The following is a 13,835-nucleotide window of genomic DNA, read 5'->3' as shown; positions in this document are numbered from 1 at the left end:
TATAAGTGCCTCACCCTCGCTTCTAGATAGGTGCCTTCTTCAAAACGCAGGTCCTGATAGAAAGGTGTCACACTTTTATAACTCACTACAATCTGTCAAACCCCCCTCTATGTCAGCAAATAAAACTGCATGGGAAGATGAGCTGGGGATGCAGATCTCTGAAGGAGTCTGGGAAGAGAGCCTTGAACAGATCAATACTTGCTCTATCAACTCTAGGCACTGCCTCATTCAGTTTCGGGTTCTCCACAAACTCCATTACACAAAATTAAAGCTTCACAGGCTGTTTTCAGACAGCTCCCCACAATGTGATCAATGTAACATAGCTGAAGCAAACCATGTCCATAGTTTCATTTCCTGTCCCAAGTTAGAGAAATTCTGGGCAAAATTTTTTAAAGCTTTCTCTGACATTTTTAATACCCACATTGAATCTGATCCTGTCTTTATTATATTGGGAACTACAGATTCTATACCAGTATTTAAAAAATCACAACAGCAACTTCTTTCCTATGGTCTGATTACAGCCAAAAAAATTAATACTGACTTTCTGGAACAAAAAAGAAGTTCCCACTATTAAGCTGTGGCTCAGTGAAATGACAAATACCCTTCACCTTGAAACAATAAGGTTTTCTTTGAATAAAAGAGAGTCACAGTTTGACAAGATTTGGCTGCCCCTCGTCCATTACCTAACAAACAACCCAGAGTGGATACTCCATATAGCCGACTGTCCAACATTATTTTTCACCTTTTTGTCTTTTAATAAAAGATTATTTTCCATTGGTACCTGTATTCAATTTCAATCAATCAATCAATCAATTTTATTTATAAAGCCCAATATCACAAATCACAATTTGCCTCACAGGCCTTTACAGCATACGACATCCCTCTGTCTTTAAGTAAGTAAGTAAGTAAGTAAATTTTATTTATATAGGACCTCAGGACCCTCACAGTGGATAAGGAAAAACTCCCAAAAAAAAAAAAAAACCTTTAATGGGGGAAAAAACGGTAGAAACCTCAGGAAGAGCAACTGAGGAGGGATCCCTCTTCCAGGATGGACAGACGTGCAATAGATGTTGTACAGAACAGATCAGCATAATATCAGCATTGTATTATCATATACTACATGCTGAGCAGAAGAGAGGGAGGGAGGGTGGGTGTGATTAGGGGGTTTTCTTTTCTATCCTGATGTGTATGTGTTTTTATGTTGGATATTATGTTGTATTTTGTTTTGTTCTCCATTAATGAAAATGTACACTGCGTTTATGTCCTACATCCTGAAATCTCTTTTTTTTTCAATAAAATATATTTGATAAAAAAAGTAAATACATTTACCTGATTAGTGTGCTTGTCTTATTATCACTTATGTTTGTAGTGTTTTTCCTTTCTGCTGCTTTGTTGAATTATGGTTTAGTCTACAATTACATCTCATTTTCTTCCATTTGAGTATCAGTTTGGTATTTTGATTGTTTTTAGATCTTAATTTGTCTGTACTCCTATTTTATGTTTGTACTTTATTTCAATGTGGAGGACCCCAGGAAGACTAGAGGCACATTTATATGTTTATAATGGGGATCTTTGAATGAACAGTAAACAATTGTTAACATTAAAATAATAAAATGATTCCAGGAGCACCCTGCAGTTTCCCCACCCTTGTTTAAAACCAGCTGTTTGCTGAGTTGGTCAGTTAATTAGCAAACTTACCTGAGCCTCAGGATATTAGCCAAATTAGATTGACCGTTTAAAGAAACAACAAAAAAGTTTTTGAGCATCTAAAAGTCAGGTCACTTTTGTGGTTTCACAGTTTCAGAGGCTCTTTGTTCTTATGATCAGATTATTTTTCCTGAAAAAGACTTTCCAGACTTATTTAATTATTGTGTGATTTGAAATGTGCCATACTCATTTTTTATATAGTTGAGAATATATCAGGGAAATATGAATACAGTAATGCTTTGTGTCATTGTAAGTTAACTATGTTTAGAAATAAACAAATATCAAAACCACAGCTGTACAAATAACTCCCAATTATTTCACTGAGCAACTTCTAAACATACTGTACACCTGATCAGTATCTAACATTAGCAAATAAAAGTGATACAAGCGTTCACTTGATCCTTGATGTCACAGTGTCTCTTTGCATTACATCATTAGCCTTCGGGCATTGTTTGTCAAAGACCATCAAACCCTGGAAACTTTTCATTGGATGCTGTACTTACTGTAAACAAACATACTTTGGTCAAAGGGGTATAAATTTGAGGTGCATTGGTCAGACAGTCAGAATACTCCTGTTTCGAGTTGAAGTCATTTGGACCTGAGAGCAACTGCAAACTGAAGGTGAGTCCAGTACCTTTATTTCACTCTGTTCACAAACCCAACAGAGTCAGTTACTTAAATGCTCACAGTCCGTTTGATAGTATTTATGTAAGTTTTTATGATTTTTTTCAGAAAATGAAGATCCAAATTTTGGTGCTGGCCTTTGCTTTGGTGGCTGTGATCACTGCAGCACCAGCAGCACCAGCCAAAAAGGCTGCTGCAGTAGACCCAGGTAACTAGATGAACTAATGTAATGTGATAGTTGTCATAATAGTTGAAGTAGTGTGATATGTGCACCAGATGTCTCATGTATTGATGCAATGCCATAACACTGTATGTATGTTAGGAAGTCAATGTCTTGTGCATTTTTTAAAACAATTACAGAACTTGCCAAGTTCTTTACAGACAACAGTTTGACTAACTGTCTTTTATTTATGGATGCAATTTCTTCTAAAGATGAAAAGGCTCTGGACGATGCTATTGCCAAGAACGGCCCTGCAATAGACAAGGCGCTCAAAGACGTCACTGACGACGATGCGATGTCCGACTCTGACATTCAGGACCTGGCTGTGAGCAACATGAACGACGCTGATGCAGATGAGGTGGCAAGCAACATGACCTCCGCTGACACAGATGACGTGTTGAGCAGCTTGGACGAAGATGATGTGGCCAGCATGATGACCTCCGCTGATGCAGATGAGGTGGCAAGCAACATGACCTCCGCTGACGCAGATGATCTGGCGGCGGCCAGTGACACTGATGATGATGGAGACTCTGACGAGGAAGCTGACGTAGCTGTGGCAGTGGCCAGTGACTCTGACGATGATGCAGACTCCGACGAGGATGCTGACGTAGCTGTAGCAGCAGACAGCGACGATGATGCAGACTCCGACGACGATGCCGACGTAGCTGCAGCAGCAGACAGCGACTCTGACGATGATGCAGACTCCGACGACGATGCTGATGTAGCTGCAGCAGCAGACAGCGACTCTGACGATGACTCAGACTCCGACGATGATGCCGACGTAGCTGCAGCAGCAGACAGCGACTCTGACGATGACGCAGACTCCGACGATGACGTTGATGTAGCTGAGCTAGGAGACAGTGACACTGATGATGACGCAGACTCCGTTGACGATGCCGATGTAGCTGAGGTGGCCGCAAGTGCTTAATAAGCTAAGACGTGAGATCCCTCAAAAATTGTTTAAAAAATTTTATTTTTTGTATATATACATGTGTACGTGTTCTATCTCTGCAGCTCTCCAACTTCACACCTGATCTACAGGTACCACTGTCTTACAATAATGGTATTACATTTTGTTGCACTGTGTGTGTTAAACCAGTTGTCCTTCGGGGACAGATAAAGTTGACAGGTGATGTTGATGTAAAAGCTTGTAAAATAAAATAAAAAGGTTTGTCTCAGTTTTCAATATCTGAATTTTTGTACTTTTTTTCTGTGTGTGTGTGGTTGTGTGTGTGTGTGTACCTGTAAAATTAATTAATTAATTTCAAAACTCCTATTTCTGTATCTTTACTGTATTTTGAATCCAAAAAAAAATGCTGAAATCAAACCATGGGCTCATTTATGCTCAACCTTAGCCACAATTGGGAAGACACAGGGAGCCTTCTGTCTGTACTCTGTGTACATTTCCCGTGGGTTTATGGATACAGATAGAACAGAGCAGTGCCACCGAAGATCTTGGAGGCAGTGTGGTGTAGTTCAAGCGAGACATGACTGTAGCAGACAACAAAAAATTTTAATGAAAGTGGAACAGAATGAATTGGTAATATAGTAAAAAGTAAAAAGGGCAGGACATTAACATTTGAAATGGATGTATCTATTTTTGTATACGAAAGGAGTAAAAATGAGCCTGTAGGAACCAAATATGCTGGGTCTGGCGCTGGAGTGAAAAAACATACTCATAGTCATATATTACCTAAAAACTTTCTGAAGGTGATTTAATGTTGGTGATATGGATGCAGGTTTCAGGTAAAATAAACCTCATGGATCATGAAGCAGAGCTGCAAGTTGCTTCTGTTTTTGTAATTTTTCATTCCGAAATATTTTTAAGACATGGTCTGCATTTGCATTAACTTTATCAAGGCAAACAGGAGCGGAAACTGAGGTTAAGGATAAAAAGTGAAAATACAGAGGGAGTAACAAATAATGGTCCGTTTATAATGTCACTTGTTTCCAATAAAGCTGGTAGCCTCTGCAGTTGAGGTGAGTAAAAGCCCCGCCAATATTTTTAAATTTTCTTACTTTATGTCCGTCTCCACTATGAAGAAATAACATTGTTTGCTAACTTGATACTAATGGCAGTACTCACCAGGTTGATAAAGTGCCTCTGCTGTTTCACACCATTATTTTTCCCTTTTTGCTGTGTTGTGGTAATGTCCCAAGAGGAAATATCAAAAACCCTGGGGTGTTGTTGCCATATAGTTGTCTACAGCAGCAGATCACTCTGTGCTTCTATTGGTCAAAGTGACGGCTGTGACTGGGGCAGTCGTGAACAACAAAAAGAAAATCAAACATGCTCCATTCCGACACCACACGTCGCTGCGTCAGGCTAGAATCTGGCTGATATTGTGTAGTGTGTACCTGGCATTATGTACTCGGAACACCTCCAACAAGAGATGCCTGAACAACCTCAAATGGCCCCTTTCGATGTAAAGGAGCAGCAGCTCTACTTCAAGCTCCCTCCAGATGTCTGAGCTCCTCACCCTCATCATTTCTAGATTGAAGGAATTAAAAAATCGCTATGTGAAGAACTAGAGGTGTAATTTCATCTGGAGTATAGCATGACCCTACACAGACTCTCTCTGTGTTGATCTCCAGCCCCTTGTTTACAAGCCGGTCCGGCTGCGCATTCATGCAAAACACCCCCCCGCCCCCTCGGAGCCTTTGGCCCTCCCTCCCTATAAAACGCTACAGCCAGTGAGCAATGGCAGTGCGTATTTTTAATTAGTGTTACAGTAACGTTAGGCACATGTCGCTATGCCGATTCAATTAAATTTAATGTTACAATCAGGGAAGAAGCAGCGGGTATATCAGGCAGCTGAGTGAAGCTGAGTGAAGTGGAGCCTGCGGAACAAACACCAGGACCGTCTGGATGTAATAGTCCGTGGAGAGGCTGCAGTGCTGGGCTGCACAGACGAGGCGAGTGGGGTGGGTCATGACACACTTTGTTTTGGTCTACAGGCAGTGCACAACAGCAAACCTAGCAGTGAAACGATTTTGCTTTTTGCCCCTTTAAGGATGAGCCCAACCACCCCGTGGAGGAAGCCGCTTGTGTCTGCCATCTCATTCCTTTGGTCACCATTCAAAGCTCATGACCATAGGTGTTGGTTGGGATGTAGATGGACCAGTAAATCAAAAGCTTTGCTTCCTGGCTCAGCTCCCTCTTTACCACAATGGTCTGGCGCAGAGCCTGCATCACTGCTGATGCCATGCCTAGCCATCTCACGCTTCACTTTACCCTCACTCATGAAAAATACCCCATACTCCCCAGCCTAGAGGGGTCAATCTACCATTTTCAAGTAGAGAACAATGGCCTCAGACTTGGAGGCATAAGGGTTTTTTTTTTTTTTTTTGCACCACAAATAAACGCATCAAGGTTTTGCAGAGCTGTTGATCGTGTGAATCGTTTGAAAAAACTATATTCTTACAGACTGTTATATGGCATCTTTAAGTATGTCTGGAACAGGACATGGTAGAGCTTTAGCTTGTGTATAAGGCAGTGGAACTCTCCTTCTCTTTTTCTATCTTGTAAAATGGGATGTACCCAAAATCTCTCCCTTCGCCAAATGAAGAGCAGGACAAGGTCATAACTACCGGATGGATCCATCATTCTTTTACTGAAGAATAAGCTGGCACAAATCTTTTTAAACATTTATGAAAAAAAAAAAGTGCAACTCACAAATTTGCACCACTGCCAGTACGAATAGTTTCAATACCAAATATTTACCGGCAAGTATTTCACAATTTTGTGAATTTTGTTTGTTAAGCCCCACACTCCTTAGTTATTGTTGCTATGCCTGTGTCTGTGGTTGCACAGCACTTATACAGTTTACAGTAACAACAGTGGCAGATTTACTGTCAAAATTCAGAGAAATTTTTGAAACAATAAGTTTGATTTCAGAGAGGTATTGTTGGCAGACTTTTTAAGCTGTAGCTATCTAGCCAGATAACACTGTCACAAACAGACTTTAAAATTATCTAAGCTGACTCCTTTTAAAACTTGAAGCCTGTAAGGGGGGCCCTATATCTTAACTTACAGCAATATACATTATGCTAATAAACTGCTGCATGTAAATACAGAGACAGCGTTGTTGGTGTATTGCAGTATAGAACCAGTTAGTGCTAGTCCTATACTTGTGATAGGGAATGTAATTTAAGATCCAACTGTTTACACACTGACAAAAACATGTTTGGCAGCTTTGCTTAGTCAAATATTCAACTAATATGTGGGTTTGTATTGTCAAACAGTCTGTTCTCACTTTCAATGTAACAAGAGAAAAGGCTTTTGGGATGAGAACTGACTGATGTATTCAGCGAACAAAATTCTATATCACCTAGCACTAGTTGTTAAATTTAAATATAGGTACCTAAATAGCATCACTTGTAGCCCTTAAAAAAAGCCAGTATGTACAGATTAAAGTAAGATGTGACCATCTTCATGGCAATGACTAAAACTGATTCTGTGATATAAATTTTCTAAAGTAAATAACTTACATTTCAGAGATGTTTGGCAGTACCATTTGGGTTAATTTCATTTTTTTTTGTGTATTCAAAATACAGTAAAGATAAAGAAGAACTTGTTTCGAAATAAATTAAAAGTACTCAGGGTACACACACAGAGTAAAAAGCACGAAAAATGCTGATACTGAAATTGAGACAAACCTTTTTATTTCAAGTTGTCACAAGCTTTTACAACAACTTCAACTGTCAACTTAATTTGTCCCCAAAAGACAACTGGTTTTACACCATACAATGCAATAAAATGTGATCCCATTATTGTAAGACAATGCCTCAGGTGGTTTTATTGTACATAGTTTGGCAATCAAGATGATAGCCATTTTGCTGTAGATCAGGCGTTAAACTGGAGAGCTGCGGAGGTAGAACAGATAGAGATACACATGAATATACAGCATACAAAAAATAAGATTTTTTTTTTTGTCCCTGTGAATATGTGAAGCACTTAAGTTCGGCTGACATAATCCTCACTAATGATCTGTGTATATTTTTCTCGAGATTAAATGTTACCTTACATTATATTATAAACAAATGTTGCTCAGCCAAGTGCTCATAATGACAACAGAACATTTAATAAATATGTCACAGATGGCTCTGCGTGTATCATTTTGTGTGGTCCCATTGAATATACTTGTCCCTGGAGTATTACACATTAAATAACTAAATAACCTTCAGAGGACAAGACATGGTGATCACTGAGAGAGTTTTTGCTATCATTGTTACTTATATTTCTTGCTATCTCTGTTTGCTCCTTTTGACAGATAAATTGTTTTACGATATAAGTGTTGTAATCATACGCACATAAGAAGTGTCTGTAGGCGTCAGTCATTTCACAAATAAATTAACTGAAAAATAAGAGAGGACATTTTGTATACTTGTGACTTACAGGCAGGATGTCGTGAGGGATTCTGACTTCACAGCTTATTAAGCACTTGCCGCTGCATCAGCTGCGTCAGCATCATCAGCATTGTCGCTTGAGTCTGAGTCATCGTCGCTGGCTGCCACCGCATCGTCATCAGAGTCATCATCAGTGTTATCATCAGAGTCGCTGGCTGCCGCTGCAGCTGCGTCAGCATCGTCGTCAGAGTCATCATCAGAGTCGTCATCAGAGTCGCTGGCTGCCGCTGCAGCTGCGTCAGCATCGTCGTCAGAGTCATCATCAGAGTCATCATCAGCGTCGCTAGCCGCTGCCACATCATCTACATCAGCGGAGGTCATGTTGCTTGCCACCTCATCTGCGTCAGCGGAGGTCATCATGCTGGCCACATCATCTTCGTCCAAGCTGCTCAACGCGTCATCTGTGTCAGCAGAGGTCATGTTGCTTGCCACCTCATCTGCATCAGCGGAGGTCATCATGCTGGCCACATCATCTTCGTCCAAGCTGCTCAACACGTCATCTGTGTCAGCGGAGGTCATGTTGCTTGCCACCTCATCTGCATCAGCGTCGTTCATGTTGCTCACAGCCAGGTCCTGAATGTCAGAGTCGGACATCGCATCGTCGACAGTGACGTCTTTGAGCTCCTTGTCTATTGCAGGGCCGTTCTTGGCAATAGCATCGTCAAGAGCCTTTTCATCTTTAGAAGAAATAGCATCCATAAATAAAAGACAGTTAGTCAAACTGTTGTCTGTAAAGAACTTGACAAGTTTTGTAATTGTTTTAAAAATTGCACAAGACATTGACTTCCTAACATACATACAGAGTTATGGCATTGCATCAATACATGAGACATCTGGTGCACATATCACACTACTTCAACTATTATGACAACTATCACATTACATTAGTTCATCTAGTTACCTGGGTCTACTGCAGCAGCCTTTTTGGCTGGTGCTGCTGGTGCTGCAGTGATCACAGCCACCAAAGCAAAGGCCAGCACCAAAATTTGGATCTTCATTTTCTGAAAGAAATCATAAAATCTTACATAAATACTATCAAACGGACTGTGAGCATTTAAGTAACTGACTCTGTTGGGTTTGTGAATGGAGTGAAATAAATGTACTGGACTCACCTTCAGTTTGCAGTTGCTCTCAGGTCCAAATGACTTCAACACGAAACAGGAGTATTCTGACTGTCTGACTGATGCACCTCAAATTTATATCCTTTTGACTGAAGTATGTTTGTTTACAGTAAGTACAGCATCCAATGAAATGTTTCCAGGGTTTGCTAGTCTATGACAAACAATGCCAGAAGGTTTATGATGTAATGCAAAGACACTTCAAGTCAATCAAGGATCAAGTGAACGCTTGTATCACTTTTATTCTCTAATGTTAAATACTGATCAGGTGTACAGTATGTTTGGAAGTCGCTCAGTGAAATAATTGGGAGCCTCCTGGCATTGATTGTCAAGCTGTGGTTTTAGTATTTGCTTATTTTTCGTGCATATAATGATTTCATATAATGGTTTCTCAGCGTAGCAGTATGGAGTCTTTTAGAAAGCTTATTGTATTCATATTTGCCTGATGTATTGTATTATATGTATGTATTCTTAACTATTAAAAAGGGAGTATGCAACATTTGAAATCACACAATAATTGAACACGTCTGGGGTCATGAGAATTTTTTGGGAAAAAATAATCTGATTATAAGAAAGAAGACGCTCCAGCTTTTAGTCAAGCTAATGTTCTGTTATACTACAACATTCCTTACAACCACAGAAGTGTCCCAGAGTTAAAATGCTCAAAAACTTGTTTTGCAAATATTTGCTTTTTAACTCTCACTCTAATTTGGCTAATATCCCGCAGCTCAGGTACGTTTGCTGATTTACTGACCAACTCTGCAAACAACTGGTTTCAAATGAGGGTGGGGAGGCTGCAGTGTGCTCCCGGAATCATGTCTTACTTTGAGATTGCTAACAGTTATTAAAAACTCAATAAAAAAACTTTTTTTTTTAAAAAAAAGTGATTAATTATATCAACACAATTAATTTTATTGATCTGACTGAAACAAAGTGTTCAACACACTAAAGGATTTTACACAAGAAGGGCGTTTTTTATGTGTGTGTGTGAGTGAGTAATTTATTTATTTTTATTGTAATTAATTTGCATGTCAATTCATTTTTTCAAACTTGTTTTTTCACAAGTATTTTCACAGAGAATGTGAATATTACGTGGTGAAAAGGCAATATAATTTCCTCCTGGAGGATCCTGCAGTGTTCCCCAGCCAGATGAGATAAATAAACCCTCCAGTGTGTTCTGGGTCCTGCTACCAGTCTTACGTACCCAGAACACCTCTAACGGGAGACTCCCGATCAGATGCCTGATATAACCTCAACTGGCCTCTGTCAATTTGAAGGTGTCTGAGGAGGAGGACAAGCATAAGTGGAGCGATGGTGAACAGCGGGGGTCAATCGAAGACTTGTGATTGACGGTCATTGCATTCTGCCACACAGCGTGCAGAGTTGATGCAAAACACAACCTTGGTCAATCAACTGACATTTCTTAGTGATATGAGGCTGTAGCAAAGTAGACTTATTTCAGCAGCCTAACCTCATTTCGTCAACCTCATTCACCCTGTGACCTCATCATCACAGAATCCCCACCCCCCTCCATTTCAAAAACTCATCTGATCTACACACATCACACAGATGACCTATTTTAGATTCAAAACGGTGATTTTCGCCAAAAAGTGACAAGTTTGCACCGCTGGGACATGGTAGAGCTTAAGCTCTTGTATGAAGCAGTTGAACTCTCCTTCTGTATCACTACCTTGTAAAATGGGATGTCATTAAAATCTGTCATTAAAAAATTCTGCAACTGACCCAAATTTGCATCGCTGCCAGTATGAATAGTTCTGATGCCAAATGTTTGCAGGCAAGTATTTTAAATTTTCCTGTCATTTGTTCATCACTACTGTGGTATTTAGCCTTTGTTCCTGAAAGTTTGCTAAGCCCCACCCTCTTTAGTCCTTGTCGCTGTGTAGAACCACTTAGTGCGAGTCCTATATTTATGATAGGAAAAGAAATTTAACATCCAACTGATCGCACACTGACAAAAACATGTTTGGCCGCTTTACTTAGACAAGTATCCAACTGCCAGTATGTGTGTTGGTATTGACAAACAGTATGTTCTCACTTTTAATGAACACAAGAAAAGGCTTTTGGGATAGGAACTCACTGATGTGTTTGGCAAACATAACTCTATGTCAGCTGGCATTGGTTGTAAAATTTAAACATAGGTACCTTGATAGCATCCCTTGTAGTCCTTAAAATAGCTGGTATGTACAGATTTAAAGGGTAACAAAGGCCTTTTTTAACTTAGTCTCTATTTTCCCATGTATGTGTCTAGGTGACTGACTAAAAACAGTTTTTGACACTTGTCCAGTATTGAACCAGACGGCAGCAGCCGGGCAGTCGCACAATGGCCACAATGGAAGCATATGGGGCAACTAAACACCGTCATTGTTTGTCCATGAAAAGCGGATATTTTAACCACAGAGTGGCTGAGATTGTTATAAGTGTCTGAAGTGTCTGTCTATGCAGTTAAGTTGTATCTAAAAGATTTTCAGTGTCACAGATAATTATTGACTTTATTTGGATGACCTTGATGAAGGCCACATTGGTCTTGCAAATAAAGGTGATCTTAATACTACATATGTTGCTGGAGTCTCTACATCTTTTATTTATCCGATTCGACAATGTGGATGAGGATGTGGATTAAATTTGATCGCCACCCATATTTACTTGAGATGGAGAGTATGCATGAAGAGCAGACGAGAGAAAGAGAGAAGGTCAACAGGTAGCTGAGGTTTTTACTTTGCTGTGTACATATTATCTTGCTGATGCTTCTTGTAATTGCACTATCCCCTTTGCTGCTGTAACACTACGGATTTCCCTGTTGTGGCAATAACAACTAATTGTCTTATCTTATTAGAAAAGAGCAGGTATTGGGGCTCCTAGAATAACTAATGTTACCATCTTCATTCATTGCCAGAAGCTATCCTCTTGATGTATAGGAAGGGCAAATGTAAGCATAAAATATAATAATATATTATAGGTTGTGTAATACAGAGGCATATATATAAGTACCCACACACTTTGGCATTGATTGAGGGCCTTACTGTAGAAATGATAATGGGTGCATCTTTCAGTAAGATAGTGGAAGTAGCAGTAAGCATTGATTGTCCACGGTTAGGCCCAGTGGCTAATCTTGGGCCGTACTCTCAAAGCTTCCTAGTACATAGAGTTTCTCCGAGTGACGAACTTCTAGGAAAATTCTTAGAATTGTGATGTTTTGAATTGTGATGTTGAAAGAGCTCCTAAGGTGAAAAACTGTTAAGAGCAGGGAGGAGGACTTTTAAGCAGAGGAGAAAATGGTGGAAACACAAAGAGATCAGAGAAATATTCTTCAAACTCTGGATGGCAGTGAGTAAATGAAATGCTACAGATTAGATTATGCAGCAGCAGTATCTGTTGTAAATCTCATTAGGGATACGCACACATTTCCCACCCAATGCAATAATGCTATAACACCAGAAATAAAATGATCACAACACTAAGATATTAAGAAACTGTAAAAATGCAACAATGCAGCAGTGATGATTTGGGTCTGTCTCAAGCTTCCATCAGCAGAGTGATCACACTAACAATGACAACACTTTCACAGTCAGCAGTTAATTTCATTTCCACTGGGTGTCCACACCTTGCAGGCTCACAAAAGGGTGTGTCTGTGACAACCAATCATATCTGTTAAAAGAATACATCAAGGTTCTGTCCCTGATACATGTTGTGCTGTCTACTGCTCTAGCATTACTACCTACCAGACTAAGCTAAATTTGAGGCTTCAACAACAGTTTTCCTGTAAGCAGCAGTACAGTTTTCATCGCTTATCTACAGAGAGGACTACGTTGCCACCCGTACTGTATATTGGTAATACCACATCATCCAATACTGAAAAATAAAATGGAATGTCCCATACAGGATGCGATTTGTCCCGTATTTTTGTGCAAATCCTACTCAAATGCACACATTACCCATAACCACATTTCTCTGTAGTGTTGTGGTAACATCACTCCTCTCTGAGTCAAATAACTTTCCAGTAGCGTAGTTGATCAGTTGACCGAATAGCATGGTAGTGTCTGCTAAAGTTACAAGATATTTTTCCCAGGAAAAGCTCTAAAATGCAGTGGACTATTTTCTGTGGAGGTCTGGATAAAAGTAAGGATAATAAAACTGAGGATAAGTAATGTGACTGACACCAGCGCCACACTGAGACATGTACACAAGGAAAGCACCTCCGCATGACATCAAATACTAATCCTTCAGTTTACTCTGCTTGCTGCTTTCGCTATTGGCTTTTCTTGGCAAGACCTGCCCTACTCTGCCTTTGACTGGCTACCTTTGCACTTCTTGGTGTGTCTCTCACATGTCATGCCCATAGAGTGTATATATTTAGTGTATTTGCAGTGGACACCAGAGAAATTGACACAAGGGCCAAGAAAAGAGCTGAGAGACAGAGAACAGTATTAAGAAGGAAGATAGGAGAGAGACAGAGTGACATGATGATGTCACGTGTTATTTGCTGGATGTGTTCATGTTCTAATGTCCCAAAAATAAAGAGAAAAGTTTTCATTAAGGTCTCTTATTTTTATTGTTCATATTATTGTCTTTTATTTGTTCTGGTTTTATTGACTGAAAAACATGTTTTGGAATACTGTTTCTTAATTACTGACAGAGCCAGATAGCCGACTGAAAGAGGCCAAGACACACAAATGCATTAAGTTAGAAGAGGAGAGAGAAAGAAAGGGAAATAGGCCGACTAATTACTATAGGAGGAC

The 13,835-nt window shown here is 39.8% G+C and overlaps 2 protein-coding genes across 2 annotated transcripts; one reads left to right on the top strand and one right to left on the bottom strand.

Annotated features, from left to right (window-relative positions):
• The first annotated feature begins 2,239 nt into the window (after nucleotides 1–2,239).
• LOC117246307 (uncharacterized) lies at nucleotides 2,240–3,737 on the top strand. The gene is made up of 3 exons (XM_078164871.1): nucleotides 2,240–2,328; nucleotides 2,440–2,539; nucleotides 2,764–3,737. The coding sequence occupies exons 2-3, from the start codon at nucleotides 2,443–2,445 to the stop codon at nucleotides 3,477–3,479; spliced, it is 813 nt and encodes a 270-aa protein (XP_078020997.1). The 5' UTR covers nucleotides 2,240–2,328; nucleotides 2,440–2,442; the 3' UTR covers nucleotides 3,480–3,737.
• Nucleotides 3,738–7,194: 3,457 nt separating this feature from the next.
• Nucleotides 7,195–9,175, bottom strand: LOC117272702 (uncharacterized). Its single transcript, XM_078164870.1, has 4 exons — nucleotides 9,073–9,175; nucleotides 8,862–8,961; nucleotides 7,950–8,637; nucleotides 7,195–7,417 (listed from the first exon to the last, which is right to left on the bottom strand). The coding sequence occupies exons 2-3, from the start codon at nucleotides 8,956–8,958 to the stop codon at nucleotides 7,988–7,990; spliced, it is 747 nt and encodes a 248-aa protein (XP_078020996.1). The 5' UTR covers nucleotides 8,959–8,961; nucleotides 9,073–9,175; the 3' UTR covers nucleotides 7,195–7,417; nucleotides 7,950–7,987.
• Between the last annotated feature and the right edge of the window lie 4,660 nt (nucleotides 9,176–13,835).

The sequence above is a fragment of the Epinephelus lanceolatus genome, chromosome 22 (assembly GCF_041903045.1).
Source record: "Epinephelus lanceolatus isolate andai-2023 chromosome 22, ASM4190304v1, whole genome shotgun sequence".
Lineage (NCBI taxonomy): Eukaryota > Metazoa > Chordata > Actinopteri > Perciformes > Serranidae > Epinephelus > Epinephelus lanceolatus.
The sequence above is the reverse complement of the archived record's forward strand: the minus strand, read 5'-3'. Positions and strand labels throughout refer to the sequence as shown.